The following is a 19,647-nucleotide window of genomic DNA, read 5'->3' as shown; positions in this document are numbered from 1 at the left end:
TATGTTTATTTAACATTTCTAAGTGATTTTTTTAACTTAAAATTTATATCTGGTAACCATTCAAAAAAAAAAATCATTTCTGGTAAAACTTCTTGGAAAGTTATAACTGAAATAATTTTTTGCCAAAGCTTGGAAAAATTGTTTCCAAGGAAAATAATTTCAAGAAAAAAGTTTTTTTTTTTTTTTTTTTTTTTTTAAGCAAGCTGGGGTTAGGCAGCACCCGTACCAGATTTATGAAAAACGGAGAAAAAGCATATAAGAACAAAAGGGACCCCAAGGGCCAAAGAAGACAACAAAACAAATTACATTCGATAGTAAGTTGCAACCATGTATTGAACAAACTTCAGAACATCCTCGGCTTCCCTAAGGCTCTGTTCACTTGTTTTCCAGGGAAAGGAAAAGAAAATGTTTACCGGGAATCTGATGTGGCATTAGGAAAAGAAATCCAGGGAATCTGTGCAGGAAAAGGTTTCCCTGGACTATTTTTGGACTGTTCACTTGCGCAGGAAAAGGTTTCCAGGAAAACTGCTTGCCCTTCTTTTTGCACTACTTTTTCCGGGAAACGAAATCCGAGTGTTTTTGGTCGAAAATGAAATACCTAAAGGGGGGGGAATGGGCTTTTCCATGTCAGTTTTTGACTAATTGTAGAAATTCCACATGTGTAATTCTATTTTCCCGGGAAAGCATGTGAACACCAGAATTCTGTCTTGTCAAAGTCTTGTCAAGGAAAAAAGAGGCTGTTTTTCAGGGATTTGCTTACCCAGGAACGCAAGTGAACAGAGCCTAAGTGCCATGGGTAATGCTTCCGTGCCAGCAAGCAGCAAGTCCTATTAGCCTATAGTACGTGATAGCCTAATAAGGGGCTTCAAAGTACCCTTGCATTTAAACTGTTCAGGGAAATGACTGAGAGAAGCTTTCACTTGAAGAACAATAACAAGTGATGACACTTTCTAGCTGTTTAAGGCTGTTACAATTCGAGAAAAGCTTTCAACAGGCCTTAGGTTGTCACGCCCCACCCTCCCCTGTTTTGTTTTCCAGCAGCACTAACCATGCTCGACCCACTCAACGGAGCCCACCCACATGAAGATGCTGAAATCGCATCTCCACAGGGAGAGTGAGTCCACACATATGCAGCCCAGAATCTTTCCCTCCTCTTCCGATACTTGGTGTCCCGAGTAATCAAAAGGGGTGGATATATCACTTTCCTATTAGAAAGTGTGGAATGTTGGTTCTTACTATTATAATAGGACTTTATCTTTGTTGCTTTATGAATGGAGGTGAGAAAACCTCAGTTAATAGAGGAGAGTCAGGTTAAACCTCTCTCTCTCTCTCTCTCTCTCTCTCTCTCTCTCTCAATTGTGTGATTTGTGGGTGTTGCTTCCTACTGCAGTGTTTTGATATTTCCGCAGTCCTAGCTTGTCTTTTAGCATTTTAGCATTTAAAGGGCTTTTAAAAGAAAAAGACAAGCTAGGACTGCGGAAATATCGATGCATTGCAAATGTTGATATCATTTGCCGTTATTTTTTGTAAAAATTGCCAGTGGGGGACACCAAAATACAAGAATCGTGAAGGGGGGGGGGGGGGAGGGGGGGGACACAATTTTGAAAATTTGTTAAAGAGGGTTGATAACCCCCTTTTGAGAGTTTGATAACCCCATTTAGAGGGTTGATAACCCCCTTTTAGAGACTTGATAACCCCATTTCGGCCCTCTATAACAATTTTTCAAAACTGTGTCCCGTTCACAATTCTTGTATTCTTGTATTTTGGTGTCCCCCATTGGCAATTTTTCCTTTGTTCAATGTTATATGGCTTTTGCACTTTAACTTGTGAAGGCTGCTAGCAAAAACAGGATTTCGTTTGGGGGGAGAAAGAAGTGCTCTAAAGTGACACATGCGTAATGAGACAAGAAAGTGAGCTCGCATCATTACGACATGAAAAAAAAATCACGTGAAAATGTTCATGTTCACCTGTCTTTATTTTCTAAACGAGATCCCATTTTAGAAGTGTTTTCCTTAATTTTTTCTTTACAAACATTTTATGATGAATAATGATATGCTAACCAAGAGTGGAACAAAAAAAATTTCCTTGGTTTTTGGCCTTTTGTATCCTTAAAATGGGAAAACTACCCCTCCAATGCAATGTGGCGTGGCGGGATCTGCTCGGTTCAAGTATGGATTTCCCTAACAGCACACTTTTATGATTTAGGGGGGAGACGTTAGAAGTGGGACATGCACACTTGTCTAGTGTGTATAAGAGAAAATTTCCCTATTGAGCTCCTCCTCCACTCTTCCTCTCTCGATTTTCCTTGTACTATACTTGTGCTTTACAAGTTTCATACTTCCAAGTCTTTGCAAGATTTTATTTTATTTGGGCAAATAGTTCAGCATCGATCGTGTTCACAAGGTCCCAGTTGGTGCATGCACACTTCAAAGACAAAGATAGTAGTGTTGTATCTTGGAGATAGGTAACAAGAAATCTGATTTCAAAACACTAGTGGTGGGGCAATAATCTATCTTAAGGGACTAAGGGTAGCGTTAAACCAAAATCACTCAAATTTCCTTTCATTTCCATTATATTTTGATTTGATTCTTGCTTATAGATATGTGGTTACATTCACTACTATCATCGATAATTTTGTAATCTTCAAATTAGTTACTTAATTTCTCACTTTGATTGTTGAATTGATCTAGAAACCCCAAATATCCCAAACAATCTTAAGATAGATTATAGACTAGTTCAGCATGACCGCTGAAGATTGCACATATTCCGAGAAGTTCGAAAGATAGAACGTCAAGTGTTAACAACTAGTGCGAGAGGAAGAGGGAAAAAATTACAAAATCCAAAGACAACTTTTCTGCAAACAACTTCAATGTACGGCTTTCCGAAACCATACCACAAGAACATAAGAAGGCTCACGGCCACTTTTCACAGAAGTGAAATACTATTTTTTTTCTTTAAATCCAAAAGTTCCCTACTCTCCATCTGTCGTTCCTTTTTATTTACAAGAAAAGACTATTGAACAAAAATCTCCAACCAAACACAAATACTGCAACAACCTATCTCAGGAAAAGATAAAGATAAAAGCTACTAAACGATATCATCAAGGTAATTAGGTTTTCTTGATAAGCCCTTTTTTTCTAGATTTTAGGAATAGGACTTTCACATGATGCATCTGCGTCAATCTCCCCCGGTTGAGAAGGACTCGTCCTCGAGACTAAAATATCGTCACCATCATCGCCAAGATTCAAAAAAACTCGTCCCCGAAAGTTATTAAGAATGCGAACCATCTGAAACTTTAGATCATCAAACTCTTCTACATAACCTCCAAGACGAAAAGATAACCTTTCTTGATCTTCAACCGTCTTGAATTCATAAACATCCATTATAGGCTTCAATGTATGACCTAATAAAAATGGATCGATCGACAAAATTGACAAAGAAATCAAATTAGTATTTTGCCATTAACCTCCCTCTTCGATCTCCATGCCGTCTGATCTAATTTCATTTGCTTCTTCATTCGTGCCTTCAGAGCACACAATAGCCATCTCGTGTGTCATCTTATCTTCGCAACTCCCACTATCAATGATAAAATTATTCGTAGGACGCCGAGTAACTAATGCCTCGCCACGATCACTCCAAATGAACTTATCACCCTCATCATCATTGTAGTCGTCAAAACACGGTTGTTCATCTAGAACCTTCGTTTCGACCAACTCTTCAAAATCTTCCACCAAATTTAAATATGGTAGTTCAACTAAAACCTATGATTCAACCGACTCGTCAAATTCTTCTACCAAATTTACGTACCTATGGTTTGGACCCGTCCGATCGTGAATTTCCCTTTCACCCAGCTCACCCTGCGGAGCACGTTGATAAAAATGGTTGATATCTTCCGAGACTAAACTATTCTTATAGCCTCTCTGAGTTTCGAGACGTGCTACGTGTTTCGTAAGTTGATGGATTTGCATCTTTAATTCTTCAATTTCATCAATTTGATGATCTTGATGACGCCCACGAGCCATGGTAGTCACATCTTCACCACAAACGACAAGATCCACGAGAGCTTTGATACCAAAATAGTGCAAGCAGAAGAAGAAGAAAAATTACAAAATCCAAAGACAACTTTTCTACAGACAACTTCAATGTACGGCTTTCCGAAACCATACCACAAGAAGAAGATAAGAAGTAGGGGTGCAACTCGGGTCGGGTTCAACCTGAATTTGGGTTGGGTTGGGTTGGGAAAAATCAACCCGAATTGGAAATCGGGTTGGGTCAGGTTGGAGTGTCGGGCAACCCGACCCGACCCGAAACCTGAATTTGGGTTCCATATGAAGAAGTATTGTATGACCAACAAGAAAACCCACACGGGTTGTCTGAAAAAAAAAATGCAGGCTTTTAAGCTCTTAAAGAATTCCCACTAACTCCACGACATTTCGCCATGAGTTTCTTGGTCAAAGAAGCACTAAAATCCAAAAAAGGAACCTATTTTTTAATTGGGTGTTGTCTCTTCCTCGTGTTTAAAAACAACTAAAGAGTAGAAAGAAGTGGTGTTTTGTCTCCATCCAACTCTTTTTCATGTGGGGTTTTGAGAGGATCTAGAGGAGAGAAAATCACTTCCTTAGAAGCGGCGATTGCAAGGGAAACAGCCACAGGAAGAGGTGTGTGCAGGAATGGAGTGCTGTTGAATTCTCATCTTTTGAGCTTGTTCAGAGGCTCTTTGGATTTGTTGGGAGTATTGTAAGTGATCGAGCTGATGTTCTCCGTTCCTCAGCTCTTCTATGAACAATTGCCATCCTTCTCATCAGTTTCTCTTCCAGATTTGACCTCATCTTCTCTATTTTAACCTATAAACACAAACTACAAATCAGAGATTGAAAATCGGGTTCGGTCGGGTTGAGGAAATTGGAAATCAGGTTGGGTTGGGTTGAACCCAGCCTTCCAACCGGGTTGGGTCGGGTTGGGTTGGAAAAATGGGTTCCTTGGGTTGGGTCAGGTTGGCCTCATCCCGACCCGAGTTGCCACCCCTAATAAGAAGGCTCACGGCCACTTTTCACAGAAGTGAAATACTATATTTTTTTTTTTAAATCCAAAAGTTCCCTACTCTCCATCCGTCGTTCCTTTTTATTTACAAGAAAAGACTATTGAACAAAAGACTCCAACCAAACACAGATACTGCAACAACCTATGGCAAGAAAAGATAAAGACAAAAGCTACGCTATCATGAAGGTAAGTAGGTTTTCTTGATAAGCCCTTTTACCTAGATTTTAGGCATTGGACTCTCACATGATGCATCTGCGTCAACAACACTGATTATGATAACTTTATGTGCCGTGGTTACATAGTGACATGACGAATTGTATAATGTGTATTGTGGTATGAAAACTGCAAAAGAAATGTCGGAAGCTCTAGATTATCCGATGAGGGTACGATCAAGGCAACAAGCTGGCTTTTGATGGCCAAACATATTCATGGAATCCCCATACACGAGGTAGGGACTAGGGAGTCCATGCCGTACATAGTCCTTTTTATTAAAAAAAAAAAAGAAAAGAAAAGTGATGCTTGTTTTAAAAGATACAGCCATGTATGATGTATTTAATTAATGTCATTTAGTTGGGATTTGCTAGAATTCTGTGGAGAGGCAATTCACGGTTGATTTTTGCATGGGAGAAGAGCCATCACTTTTTCTTCTCTGAACTTTGTCTTCTTCATTTAATTCATATGAGGTAGCTGTTCTCTCATGCAAAAGTCCGCCTTTGGGAGATGATCCTCTCTCTCTCTCTCTCTAGGATTATCATGAATTGTGGGCAGACCTTGACACTTTTTGACGTTAAATCACGTTAACAGTAGGCGCATAATCCTACAGCGTGAAAAAATCATCTCCCAATGCCTTTCTGCAGAATTCCCTAGCAAATCCCCAATTAGTTAAGAGAACGATTACATAAAAAGTCACTTGATCCGACTCCGTGCTTGTTTATCTTGAGAGAGAAAGGATTCCGGTCCAAGTCCTGGCGTAGGCCATAAATTCACAAATGCTCACATTTTGGGTGGAATTAAAGACTCTGTTCCAAGCCCTGGACAAGGGCATGCACATGTTCGCAGCGAGGGCCATAAACTAACTAATGCTTATGTTCTTGGAGGGATAAAGAACGCCGGTCCAAGCCCGGGAGGCGGGCACGCACATGTCAATACAGTCGGCATGTGATCGGGTTTCTTCCCCACAATTAGATCAGTAAATTCATTCTATTATGTGAGGATTGCCACATAGTCTAAGGATTCTGGAGAAGGGCCTGGCTTATTAACTACATGTTCATGTGTAAGTAAGTAACATGAGTTTTGTATAGGAATCACCCAAACGTGGTGGGATTTTATGATTTTTTTAATAAATCCATTTATTCTTTTACGTATTCCCTTGTTACAACGTTTTTAGTACATTGACTGTTGTAAGTAACTGGATTGTATGAATTTTATACCAAATGAAGTTTATATCTATTAATTTATATTAATATAATGTATAATAGTTAGATTAAAAAATTGAAGTATGAGAATGATGTAGGACCGTTCTCACGATTATTAGTAGTGTGAAACAACCAGTTACTCCAAAAGCTTAAGCTGATGGATGTGGCATTATTTAATCTTTTATACTTTTAACACTCCCCCTCATGTGTGGCCCCTCTTCTAGGGTTGGCTTACATGTGGCACATGTGGCCCCTCTTTTAGGTTTGGCCATTGCATGTGGATTTTTGCTATCCGAGAGGTTTGAACTCGAAACCTTTGGCTCTGATACCATGTGAAACTACAAATTACTCCAAAAACTTAAGCTGATGGAGATGGCGTTATTTATTATTTTATACTTTAACAAGTAGTTTCTAGGCTATTCTTGAGTTTCTATTTTGTATTAGTAGTTTCTAGGCTAGTAATGGGTTTCTATTTCGTATTATCAGTTTCTAAACTATTAGCCGTTTCTATTTTGTTTGCCACCGGGGCTTCTAATTTGAGTAGGGTTTGGTTCCTATGAACATAAAACATGAGAGGTGTTATGATTCATCTTCAATTGAATTAAATATCTTTTATTTTCCAAATTCTCCTTGTGGATTCAAGGGTGCACGAAAGTTAAACGTTGATCTCCCTTCTCATTCTTCTTGCTTCCGCCACCAAAGTGGTATCAATTCCTGTTGCTACCGTTAAAAGTTCAGTCTTCCTGAACTCATCATCTCCCAACATCTACAAAGATCAGTTTTCCTGATCAACATCTCCATCAACCGCAACCCCCCAAACCAGTTTTCCAAGTTCTTAACTAGCCCGCTTGTTATCAACCATCTCTGCCTCCTTTTCTACCCTATCTTTCTTGTTTCTCCTGATCAGATTCTTGAAAAAGTAACACTCAACCAATTTTTCTTAGTTCTTTTAACCAAGCAGACCCTTATCATTTACTCTTCTTTAAACAACGAAGAACTACTAGCCCATATGTTCCCTTGCACCATATTCCCGATAGATTTTATGTGAAAACCCACTCCATCACCACACCCTACAATTATGCCTTTCAAAGCTGCTCAATAACACCCAATTTCATTTGACAAACCCATCTTTAAACCAGCCGAGTGAGAATTTTCAGCCACCTTAACATGTGCCTAATCCAAAATCTTTCTACTTCAAATCACCTTGCTTCACCAAAATCCATTGGATCTTCTTGTTTTAAACTACACCCATCCTTCTCCATTACCACCTATTTCACTGATTGAGAACAACTCCTAGTTTAGGCAACACAAAACCTACAAAAAATCTCCCCATTGCCAGCAACACAAGTCCACCAAGAGCCCATAGCAACTCGGCACCCCTAGGGGCTTCTTTGGATGCAAAAGCTTAAGGAAATACGAAGAAAGGGGGAGAAAAGAAAAATGAAACTGGAGAAAAGAAAATTGAGGAAGAAGAACAAGGAGTGCAGAGAGAAAAAAAAAAAACAAAGTTCTCTGCGGTGGCACTCATTTTACTTAAATGATCTTGAAGGTTTTCACAATGCTGCACGTAAACTCCGAAAGAAGCACTCAACAAAACCCAGAGAAGACTTGATCGAAGGAGAGGACTAAGATGTTAAAGAAGTAATTGGATATAAGAAATAGGATCTGTTCAAACTGAGCAATACTATGCAGCATGGCCTCTGAACTTTTGGGTTTAAGCTTTATCACGATTGGCTTGGATTCATCAGCGAAAATACGACTTAGGTTCCTGGAATTAACATTGCAACTAGAGAAGAATGTGGTTGGGCTTTCCTAGTAGATTGCAGAAACGATATCTCTATCTTCTCACACCCTCTCAGTTATTATAATGATTTCGATTGTACTGTTATTTTCCCTGGTTTCATGGTAGATCATAGTGGATTTCCAATTGAGAATATCCTGTTTGGAGTGGGGATTGATATCTCAACAGTTCTTGTATTGGACCTTAGGTTGTGTTGTGCTACAATAACTATGCTAAGAAGTAAGAACAATTCGATTTCTTTAATCAATTTGCAATATATAAGATAACTCAACCTTGGATAATTGAGTTTTGCTGCCAATAGTGATTGTTATGGCATACTGTAGTTTACTCATATCCACCTCCCTTTATCTTCCTAATTTTATTTGGCACTTAAACTTCTGCGAGAGTTCCCCTGTTTGGTTGCATAAAATCCTGGCTGGATTAGTGTTTTGCTTGGTTATTCCCTTTTTGGGTGCGACATCATCAAAACTCATTGTTTGATTGCCAATTTAGCGTTAAAATCCAGGAAGACTACTAGGGATGTCTCCCATGATTGTTTGGAGACATGGTATGCCAGGAAACTCCCAACAAAGCCCAAACATAAAACCACTATCAGTATTCTACGAGGTGGACAACCAAACACTAGGTACCAATATTCTACGGGTTAACTGTGAGGTACAACACCACATGGGTCAATGTAGACCTGGCAAGAAGTGACCGGGAACAGTGGGTCGACCCGGCCCACCCAGGTTTTCTGGGTCCGGGTCCCTAAATATTGACCCGTTTCAAATTGACCCGGCCCGTCAAAACAAGTCCGGGCCGGGTGGACCCGCGGACGCCTGTTCAAAATCACAATAGAATTTAGGATTTTTTTTCACTCTTTCATAAAACAGTGTAAAAAAAAGTGAAAAAGATAAACATCATCGATTGCTTCTCATCGATTGCTTCTTCTGTTTGCTCGACTCGACGGCTCCATCTCTCTCGATTCTCCGACCCCGTCACCCATTTCCGACGGCCTCGCCGCCCGGCGCGTCGCCTCCACTCTAGCCAGGTCTCTCTCTCTCTCTCTCTCTCTCTCTCTCTCTCTCTGAATGAGTTATGAGATTATAAAATGTTCTTACTTTTACCTTTTCTCCAATCTCTTCCACTTAGCTTTTCCTCGGAATTCTACCATTTATATATCTCTTGGAATCCCCTGTCTTTTAAAAGGCACCTTTTCTGAGAATGTTTCTTCCCATATTTCTTTGGTTCCCCTGTTCAGGAATAGGAGTCGAATTCCCAATAAAAAAATTGCCATTTTGGTATGGAAAATGAAATTAAAAGAATAATGAAGTGTATAAATTATAACCCACCAATTTCAGATTATAGGAGAAGTGTTTGAAAACGGTTTTTGCAGATGGGGTTTCCTTGAAAAGTTGATTTTTTTGCCTTGAAAAAATTGATTTCAATGGACTCTAAACACCCTTTTTTTCTAGTCTCAACAGTACTCTTTCAAAAAACCGGGTGACCCGCGGGTCGACCCGGCCCGTACGGGCCGGGTGCGGGTCCACGATTACTGACCCGTAAATTTTACCGGCCCGTTTCACCCCGGACCCGTACGGGTAAGGTCAAACCCGGCCCGGCTTTGCCAGGTCTAGGTCAATGGCCAAGAGACAATCCAAACACTCCCTGCAAAGAATTTTGTAGCATTGTTTTATAACTTTATGAGCAATTATACCCTACAAATGGACGGTTAATATATCCCCATCCATCCAGAATACTTTAGTGGCCTGAATAATCTAAGTGGGCTTAACAGATGATGCTATTGATCATCTAAAAGGTGGGCTCTACCTTATATTTGCAAAAAAAAGGAGCGAATTGATCATTTCCCAATTCCCACTATCTTTGATGGATTTATCATGATTTTACTATCTATTCCATTTAGGTGGTAGGAGAATCAAGGAGAAAGGAGGAGTACATTTGCTTTGCTGATCACCATTGTACTTGCTATTCCTTCTTCTATGACATTGTCAACAGGGGAGAACAACTCTGTGTAGGCTTGTCTTTTTGTACCCATCATTCTACTTCATATTTCTTAACATTTCTTGCATTCAAATGTGGTTCTTTGTTGGCTTTTGGTAATACCGTTCTGTTCTTGGGTTTTTTTTTTTTGGGGGGGGTTCTTTTTTTTTTTCCAGTGTAAGCATCAGTTAGGGGCACAACTTGCTGAGGCGGTAGGAGCATGCGCGGAAGTGAAGGTGTCGGATGAGGAGCTAGCACTACTGCTTTCCAAACTCTGACCTCTTTGTGCAGATAAACTAGAAATTTGGATTTGGAATTGTACAGGTATTTACTGATTGAACTGTAACCCAATGGCTTTTCTGCTATGAAATTGGGTTGTTTAAAGTTTAAACCCAATTAATAATTATAGTGCTTCTTATCAAGTTGTTTTTGTGGTTTATTAACGAATTCGGGGAACAAAACGTAAAACGGGAAACTCATGAAAAAAAATACAGGGGAAACGAGAAACAATAGAAAATCGTACGAGAAACGTCTTAGGAAATGATGTGTTTTTCCAAAATGATTGTTGTAAGTTCCACACATTTTTCCTACACGTTTCATATGCACTTTCTAAGAGTGTTGCATTCGTTTATCACGCGTTTACACATTATTTTTGATTTTGGAAGAAGTCTTAAACTAGAAAACAAAGACTGTTTTAAACCTTATAAGTTTCTATTTAGAGATTTGGCAATTCCTATGGATTTTTATAGTGTTTTAAGTTACTTTAAGGGAGGGGACTACTACCCTTAACAGTCACCAAGAATGCATGTAACTTAAAGAACAGACACCAATAATGCATATAAAGACCACTATTATTAACAGTGACAATATAACTAGTTGGACATATCCCTGTTTTTTACTCTTGTTGATGCTTTCTTTTAGCTGAGGTGGTTTAAGAGCTACAGGACTTGTGTGCCCACTTGGTGTGCATCACCGAGCATCATGAATTTGTGGTTCCTTGGAGATGTTTTAAGCGGAACTCTTAACTATATCACTGCACACTTTATTTCTTGTTCCCAAAGAAATGTTTGGAGAGGCCCTCTGGAGGATATCAATAGTGGAGTGTCATTATTAGCCTTTGTTATCTAAAGTGTGTTTTTAGATTTTAGTGACATTCTCAATATCATTGCTAGGATGGAAATAAAATAGAAAACGAAACATGGCCATGCTGCTACTCTTGACTACATATTTCGATGTTGATATGTAATCCATGTTACTAAAATGGCCACTCCATTGTTTTGAATGTGACTTATATAATTTATGAACTTACAGATGAAGTTTGTGAAGCCAATCGATTTGTTTCGACGCTTTGTGAAAACAGATGGACCAGAAAAGGGGCGATTAATTGGATTAGATGTTGGGAATAAATATGTTGGATTAGCTGTTTCAGATGCTCAAAACAAAATTGCATCCCCTGTAAGGTATGGAATTTCTCTGTGCAGTTAGTGTACATTTTTATTCAAACAGATGGCCATACTACCCGAAATGCACTTTTAATCCTTTATCTTTAATGAAATTGCTATCTTTATCAAAAAATTATATTAGGGAAATGATATCAAAACTCCCCTGTTTTGATAATGTCAATCCTCAGTCACTCACTTTATTGAAGACTTCTCTTATTGGTTGTTGATGGCTTTTTGGAATTGTACTAGCCTTTAACTGATAATTAGAAGAGTGTAAAATGAAGAGAGGAGTGCCGTTGTCAAAACAATGGAGTGTGGATATCATTTCTCTATCCCCATCTCCATATCTATATAGGTTTTTATCCCTGGCCTCTTCGGAGTGAATTGGGTTCTTCTAAACCATATGTTAAATATTGTTGACGCTTGGATATTTGCTCTATGGTCCACTAGGGGCAGATTTCTTTGGAGCCTTTCTCTTTCGATGACGTTGTGGCTGGTATGGAAAGACAGAAATCACAAGGTCTTCGAGGGCTCTAGTAGGTCTTCAAGGGCTCTAGCAGAGGCATCGCAGTATCCGGCAATAGATTCTCACCTTTGTAGTCCGTTGGGTAGTGCCGCCTTTGGATTTTAGAGGTATATCTGAGTCTTCCCTTGCCTTTATTGGGACATGATTCATGCAAGTGTGGTCCACAGTGAGCGCTGTATCCTTAGATGGTCTTCTCCTTGCCTTGGGTTCCTGAAGTTGAACTTTTACGGTTCCAGCTTAGGGAATCCTAGCCTGCTGGAATTGGAGGCCTCGTGGGCAGTGTTGATGGTACGACCCATGGGCCTTTTTAGGCCCGATTGGCAAGAAGGACCCTAATTAGGCAGAAATTCGTGTGCTCTTGAGTGGGATTCAGCTAGTGGACACATCCCGTCTTGACTTCCTCGTGGTGGATGGTGAATTGCTCAATGTTATCTGTTGGGTGGAGGAGGGAAATTATTATCCATAGAGATTTTTTTAATGCTATTGAGGAGGTCTTGAATGTTGTGAAGGGGTATGCAACATCTTTCCAGCAGGTCATTCATTGCTAATGGTGAGGCAGATCAATTAGCCCGATCTGGGGTTGAGAGAGGAGCTATGGTGTTTGATCACTTTCCCACTTTAGGGTTTTGATGTATTTCTTTTGGTTTTTTGTTTTAGTTGTAGGTTGAGGGTTCCTTCTTCTTTCTTTTTTAATAAAGCTTAACCATTCTAAAAGAGAGAAAAAAAAATTCAAGTCGAAAGTATCTTTTGGAGGCTAATGCTATTTGGAAAGGAAGCTATTTTTTGGGGTACTCATACTCAAAAGGGATACAGATGCTACAACCCCACATTTTGTAAGCATCTTGTGTCATTTGATGTTACCATTTTTGTGACTGATCCCTTGTTTTATGATAAATGTTCTCCTTTTAAGTGTGATGATGACTCTTCTTCCTCACTTGTTCCCCTTCATGTGGACGATTAGCTTGTTGCCTCTCCGCCACCCTACATGTATAAGCTTGCCGCCAACAACGTGCTCCTCATCCTAAAGATGTTCGACCGGCATGCCAACCATCGCCCCTATATATGTTCTTAGGATCCTTCTCTTTGAGTTACCTATAGCATTGCTCAAGGGTACTGTTCTTGTGTACCCATCCTCTTCACATGTAGTTTGATTCCTCCCTTTCCTCTATTTCTATTCTCAAGTCAGGGTTGGCATACAACTATGGAGGTAGGAATGGGAGCTCCGCACTCCGATGTGAGGTTACTCCAGTCAATAAAACAGGGTGTGAGTTGCTGCTGGGTGTTCACCGTGAAGTTTCTAGCTGATGGCTCTATTGAGCGATTGAGAGCTCGTCTTGTTGCCAAGGGATTTACACAGACTTATGACATTTATTATTCTGAGACGTTTTCTCCTGTCTCTAAGCATATGTTTGTTCGTGTGTTTATATCTTTAGCCACCCCTCATGGCTGGTCCTCTTTTCAACTTGATGTGAAGAATCCTTTCCTACATGGCACTCTTCAAGAGGAGGTGTATATCGAGCAACCTCATAGGTTTGTTGCTTAGTAGAGAGTATTTTGATAAAGTTTGTAAGCTGAGGAAAGAAATATATATATATATATATATATATATATATATATATATATATATATAGTATTTTTTATTTTTTTTTTATATCGGTTGAAGCTGTCTCCCTATTCTTGGTTTGGGAGGTTCAATGAAGTAGTTCTTCATTTTAGTCTCAAACAATGCCAATCAGATCATTCAGTCTCTTGTCGAGATATGTCCATAGGGAAGATTATTCTAGTTTCCCATGTTGATGATATTGTGGTTACAGTGAATGGCAACAAAAGGGATAGAAGACCCGGAGAAGCCTTTACATTAACACTTTCAGAGGAAAGAATTGGATCACCTAGAATACTTCCTAGGCATTGAGGTTGCAAGGTTGAAGTCCGAAATTAGTCTATTCGGAATTAGTCTATCACAGAGAAAGTAATGTCGTAGATCTACTTGGCAAGGAGTTGTTTGATGATCCAGGCAATTATGGACATCTAGAGGAAAAATTGAACTATCTCACAATTACTTGATCAGATATCTCTTTTGCAGTCTGTGTGGTGAGTCAATTCATGCAGGCTTCTAGGGTCCCTCATTATGATGCTGTGATTAAGGTATGCCATTCTTTTCAAGGAATATCACGAACAAAGACTATCTTAAGAAAAATGGCAACAACCCAACCCTAAATGAGGCATGATTGTCAGAGTTTTTCACACTAAAATCATTGTGTATTTTTTGGTGCGTAAGCTTGGGTTTGGCAAGGTCAACCCCTACATGTTTATTATAAATGTAAAGAAAGATGATACATTTATGTATCAAAACCAACAACCTTATCTTGAGACACACCAGATAGGGAATACAAAGGACTCAAATGATCCATAATTACTAGACACCTATTGTCATAAACATATCTCACAGTTTTCTTACATTTATTGTGAAACAAATGAGAAAACAGTGAAAAATACACAAAAGATTCATAAGTTACATACGATTTTCAAGTGAAAAAGTGGAGATCAAAGTTGAGAGAGGACTTCGATCATGGTTTGACGAGGTCTATACATTGCCTCCAAAGGCGTGGCCTTAGGCATGGTAATCCCTCTCCCTTCACTCATATCCACTTTCTCATCACCTATCCTTTCCCACTCGAAGCATTGGATTAGAGTTCCCAATGCCAATCCCACCACTCTCATTGCCAAGTTTGCACCCGGACATGCTCTCCGTCCATGCCCAAAGGGCATAAACTTAAACCCTTCATTTTCCCCTTCACTACCTTCAAACCTCTCGGGCTTGAAACTCATGGGCTCCACCCAAAGCTTTGGGTCCCTATGAATAGCCCACATGTTGACCATCAGGATTGTACCACATGGCACATTGAAGCCCCCAACGGTGCACTCTTCAGATGACTGGTGGGGTACTAGAAGTGGGGCCACGGGACAAAGTCGGAGCGTCTCCTTGATGATGTTGTGGAGGTATGGAAGTTTCGCAAGATCCGATTCGTCGATCAGACGGCCATGTCCCACGTGGATGTCCAGCTCGGCCTTAGCTCTATCCAATACATGTGGATGGTTGAGTAGAAGTGACATTGCCCATTCCATCGTCAATGCTGAAGTGTCTGTTCCTGCGGAAAGTATGGCCTGACCAAAGTCCACATTAAGTTTTAAAACTTCACTTCCTTAATAATAACAAATGTAAAAGAGAATAGTGATTCTTACCACGATAAGGGCTTTGATGATTTCGTCGGTGTAGTATTCTGGCTGTGATTCCTGAAGCGACAGTAGAACATTAATCATCGTCTTCTTTCTCTCTCCTTTCTCCTTTCTACTCTCATCAATTAGACCCTGTAAAAAAGGGTCCCTCCTTTTCTGCAAACTCACCAATCTCTTCTCTAACCCTTGCAAATCAACCCACCTCAAAAATGGCAAAAAATCCCCCAAATTCGTGGTGCCACCAATCAAGAAAGCCTCCTTGATAACATCACAAAACTGCCTTGCCTCTTCCAAATTCACCACGTTCTCCCCATAATACCTCTTTCCAGCACTCATCTGCATGATCACATTAAAGGTCAATTCCGAAAACCTAGTCTTGAGTTCAATTTTTCGAAAACTCTGATTATTAGAGTCTCGAAAGAGCATTCGAGCTAGATATCGAATCTCTTCTGATCGGACGGCGGAGGACATGAGGATGCGGGAGGTGGAGAAGATTTCAATGGTGGAGATTCGACGGATATTGCGCCAGTGTGGGCCATATGGAGCGCTAAATGAGGCATGATTGTAGCTGAGGTGTTTTTGAAAGAGGAGGTCAGGGCGATTGGCGAAAATGATGTCGTTTGTCGTGAAGCATTCTTCGGCAGCGGAGGGGGAGGAGATGATGAGGACGGGGCGGAAGCCGAAACGGAGGAAGAGGATGGGGCCATATTGGTTGGAGAGATTGGTGAGGGTTCGATGGAGAGGGTTTTTTATGAGGTGGAGATGGCCGATAATGGGAAGAGAGAGAGGGCTTGGGGGTTGGTTTTTGGGGTGGAAGAGAAAGTGTTTGGAAATGAATAGAATGAAGAGGAAGGTGGCCAAGTAGGAGAAGAAGATGAAGAAATCCATGATAATTGGGTTGATGCACCAAGACTAGAGCTCTAGAGACACCGAGTGATTAGAGTGAGGACCAAGGGCGATTGAGGACCCTCTTTTATAGGCACAGTAGAGTCATGTGGTCAAAAAATGCCCGCCCAGATTGTATGACTTCAAATGGTGATGACGTATGTGATTACTTATCATTATATGTTTGCTCTACTTCAAACTTCGAACTTCAAAGGCATGGAGAAAATAAACTTCATCACGGAAATGATATAAATTCGTCTTTTTCTTCCCCGGACCACCCTGTTGTATAGGGGTGGCAATGGTTCGGTTTCGGTTTCGGTTCGACCCCCAAACCGAACCGAACCGAACCGAAATTTGAATCGGTTTGGTTTTACCAAACCGAAACCGAACCAAAACTGAATGGATGACGTTAATGTACATGGATGACCCAAGAGAGCTCAAATCCCCATAAAAGGTCAAATCAACGGTCACATCACTCCCGTTTTTATTTTCCACATTGAATACTCCGTTTTCAAAGTGTAGAGTGCCTGAACCGTTTAGCCGAAGGTGATGTTCAGCCGTCCGAAGGTTCGAAGTAGGGGGCATGACCCGTTTGGAATTTGCGGTTTTGTTCTGGAATTTTGGATTTCAGGTTATGTGTTTCTGCTTATGCTCTTAAGTCCTTATGTGATAATTATGAATCATTTTGGTCCGGTATCTTCACAACAATTTGAATGGAAAAATATTTGCTATTGAGGTACATAATAACGTACTATTTTGGATGATTTGTTAGCCTATTTATTACAATTTGTTGCTTCCTATGAGATTCATGTACTGTATGTTGTACCTGTATTATTTTAGAAGATATCTTGGATCTAGCATGCTTACTGCGTAACCCTATAAATCACTTCAATTTCTGTTTTTGCCATGACTGTGTTTATTCTAGACCTAATACGGACCTTTGACACTTTGTGTTAATCTTTGTGTAAAGGGGCACGAATATATATCTTTGTATAAAGAGGAAGTCTAAACGGAGCCCTTGTAAAAAAGAGGTGAAAGGGTGATGGTGATGTGTAGCCAATAGGAGAGCCCTTTCACCTCTTTTTTGCAAGGGCTCCCTTCAGTCTAGAATTCCTCTTGTGAAAAAGGGCACGAATATATATATTCGTGCCCTTTTCTTCCCCGAACCACCCTTTGTAGTGTAAATAGGGTGGTCGTAAATACACAAGAGGAGGTGGCTTGGAAAAGGAAAGGGACGAGTATATCACATCCCCTTCTTAGTGGACGTAATTGATTGTGATCTAAGACTTGGGTATCAATTGACCCAAACGGAGTGGTTGGATCGAACGGACTATGTTAATGTGCATAAGTAACCTTCATTTTTTTCTTCCATTTATGTTTATTTAATATTTCTAAGTGATTTTTTTAAGTTAAAATTTATATCTGGTAACCATTCAAAAAAAAAATCATTTCTGGTAAAACTTCTTGGAAAGTTATTAACTGAAATAATTTTTTGCCAAAGCTTGGAAAAATTGTTTCCAAGGAAAATAATTTCAAGAAAAAAGTTTTTTTTTTATTTTATTTTATTTTATTATTATAAGCAAGCTGGGGTTAGGTAGCACCCGTACCAAATTTATGAAAAACGGAGAAAAAGCATATAAGAACAAAAGGGACCCCAAGGGCCAGAGAAGACAACAAAACAAATTACATTCGATAGTAAGTTGCAACTATGTATTGAACAAACTTCAGAACATCCTCGGCTTCCCTAAGGCTCTGTTCACTTGTTTTCCCGGGAAAGGAAAAGAAAATGTTTCCCGAGAATCTGATGTGGTATTAGGAAAAGAAATCCAGGGAATCTGTGCAGGAAAAGGTTTCCCTGGACTATTTCTGGACTGTTCACTTGCACAGGAAAAAGTTTCCAGGGAAACTGCTTGCCCTTCTTTTTGCACTGATTTTCCCGGAAAACGAAATCCGAGTGTTTTTGGTCGAAAATGAAATCCCTAAAGGGGGGGAATGGGCTTTTCCATGTCAGTTTTTGACTGATTGTAGAAATTCCACATGTGTAATTCTATTTTCCCGGGAAAGCAAGTGAACACCAGAATTCTGTCTTGTCAAGGAAAAAAGAGGTTATTTTTCAGGGATTTGCTTACGCAGGAACGCAAGTGAACAGAGCCTAAGTGCCATGGGTAATGCTTCCGTGCCGTGCCAGCAAGCAGCAAGTCCTATTAGCCTATAGTACGTGATAGCCTAATAAGGGGCTTCAAAGTACCCTTGCATTTAAACTGTTCGGGGAAATGACTGAGAAAAGCTTTCACTTGAAGAACAATAACAAGTGATGACACATTCTAGCTGTTTAAGGCTGTTACAATTCAAGAAAAGCTTTCAACATGCCTTAGGTTGTCACGCCCCACCTTCTCTTGTTTTGTTTTCCAGCAGCACTAACCATGCTCGACCCACTCCGCGGAGCCCACCCGCATGAAGATGCTGAAATCGCATCTCCACAGGGAGAGTGAGTCCACACATATGCAGCCCAGAATCTTTCCCTCCTCTTCCTATACTTGGTGTCCCGATTAATCAAAAGCGGTGGATATATCACTTCTCTATTAGAAAGTGTGGAATGTTGGTTCTTACTATTATAATAGGACTTCATCTTTGTTGCTTTATAAATGGAGGTGAGAAAAGGAGAGTCAGGTTAACCGTACGTAAGATAAGAGAGGGAAAACGTTAAACCTCTCTCTCTCTATTATAATAGGACTTTATCTTTGTTGCTTTATAAATGGAGGTGAGAAAACCGAGGTGAGAAAACCGAGGTGAATAGAGGAGAGTCAGGTTAACCGTACGTAAGATAAGAGAGGGAAAACGTTAAACCTCCCTCTCTCTCTCTCTCTCAATTGTCATTTGTGGGTGTTGCTTCCTGCTGCAGTGTTTTGATATTTCCGCAGTCTAGCTTGTCTATTAGCATTTAAAGGGCTTTTAAAAGAAAAGGACAAGCTAGGACTGTGGAAATATCGATGCATTGCAAATGTTGATATCATTTGCCGTTATTTTTTGTAAAAATTGCCAATGGGGACACCAAAATACAAGAATTGTGAAGGGGGGCGGAGGGGGGGGGGGGTGGGGACACAATTTTGAAAATTTGTTAAAGAGTTTGAGAGTTTGATAACCCCATTTAGAGGGTTGATAACCCCCTTTTAGAGACTTGATAACCCCATTTCGTCCCTCTATAACAAATTTTCAAAAGTGTGTCCCCCGTTCACAATTCTTGTATTTTGGTGTCCCCATTGGCAATTTTTCCTTTGTTCAATGTTATATGGCTTTTGCACTTTAACTTGTGAAAATGAC

General features: G+C 40.0%; 1 protein-coding gene and 1 long non-coding RNA gene across 2 annotated transcripts; one reads left to right on the top strand and one right to left on the bottom strand.

The window, feature by feature from the left end:
• Positions 1-9,127: 9,127 nt before the first annotated feature.
• LOC143852052 (uncharacterized) lies at positions 9,128-13,119 on the top strand. Its single transcript, XR_013236635.1, has 4 exons — positions 9,128-9,286; positions 10,160-10,560; positions 11,597-11,696; positions 12,129-13,119. It is a non-coding gene; the product is annotated as an uncharacterized LOC143852052 (long non-coding RNA).
• A 1,512-nt stretch (positions 13,120-14,631) lies between these two features.
• LOC143852050 (cytochrome P450 81Q32-like) lies at positions 14,632-16,398 on the bottom strand. Its single transcript, XM_077361554.1, has 2 exons — positions 15,448-16,398; positions 14,632-15,369 (listed from the first exon to the last, which is right to left on the bottom strand). The coding sequence occupies exons 1-2, from the start codon at positions 16,327-16,329 to the stop codon at positions 14,749-14,751; spliced, it is 1,503 nt and encodes a 500-aa protein (XP_077217669.1). The 5' UTR covers positions 16,330-16,398; the 3' UTR covers positions 14,632-14,748.
• Positions 16,399-19,647: the final 3,249 nt, after the last annotated feature.

The sequence above is a fragment of the Tasmannia lanceolata genome, unplaced genomic scaffold (assembly GCF_043159265.1).
Source record: "Tasmannia lanceolata isolate RefF3 unplaced genomic scaffold, GAP_Taslan_0.1 ptg000018l, whole genome shotgun sequence".
NCBI classification, from domain to species: Eukaryota; Viridiplantae; Streptophyta; class Magnoliopsida; order Canellales; family Winteraceae; genus Tasmannia; species Tasmannia lanceolata.
This window is presented reverse-complemented; position numbering and strand designations above follow the sequence as displayed.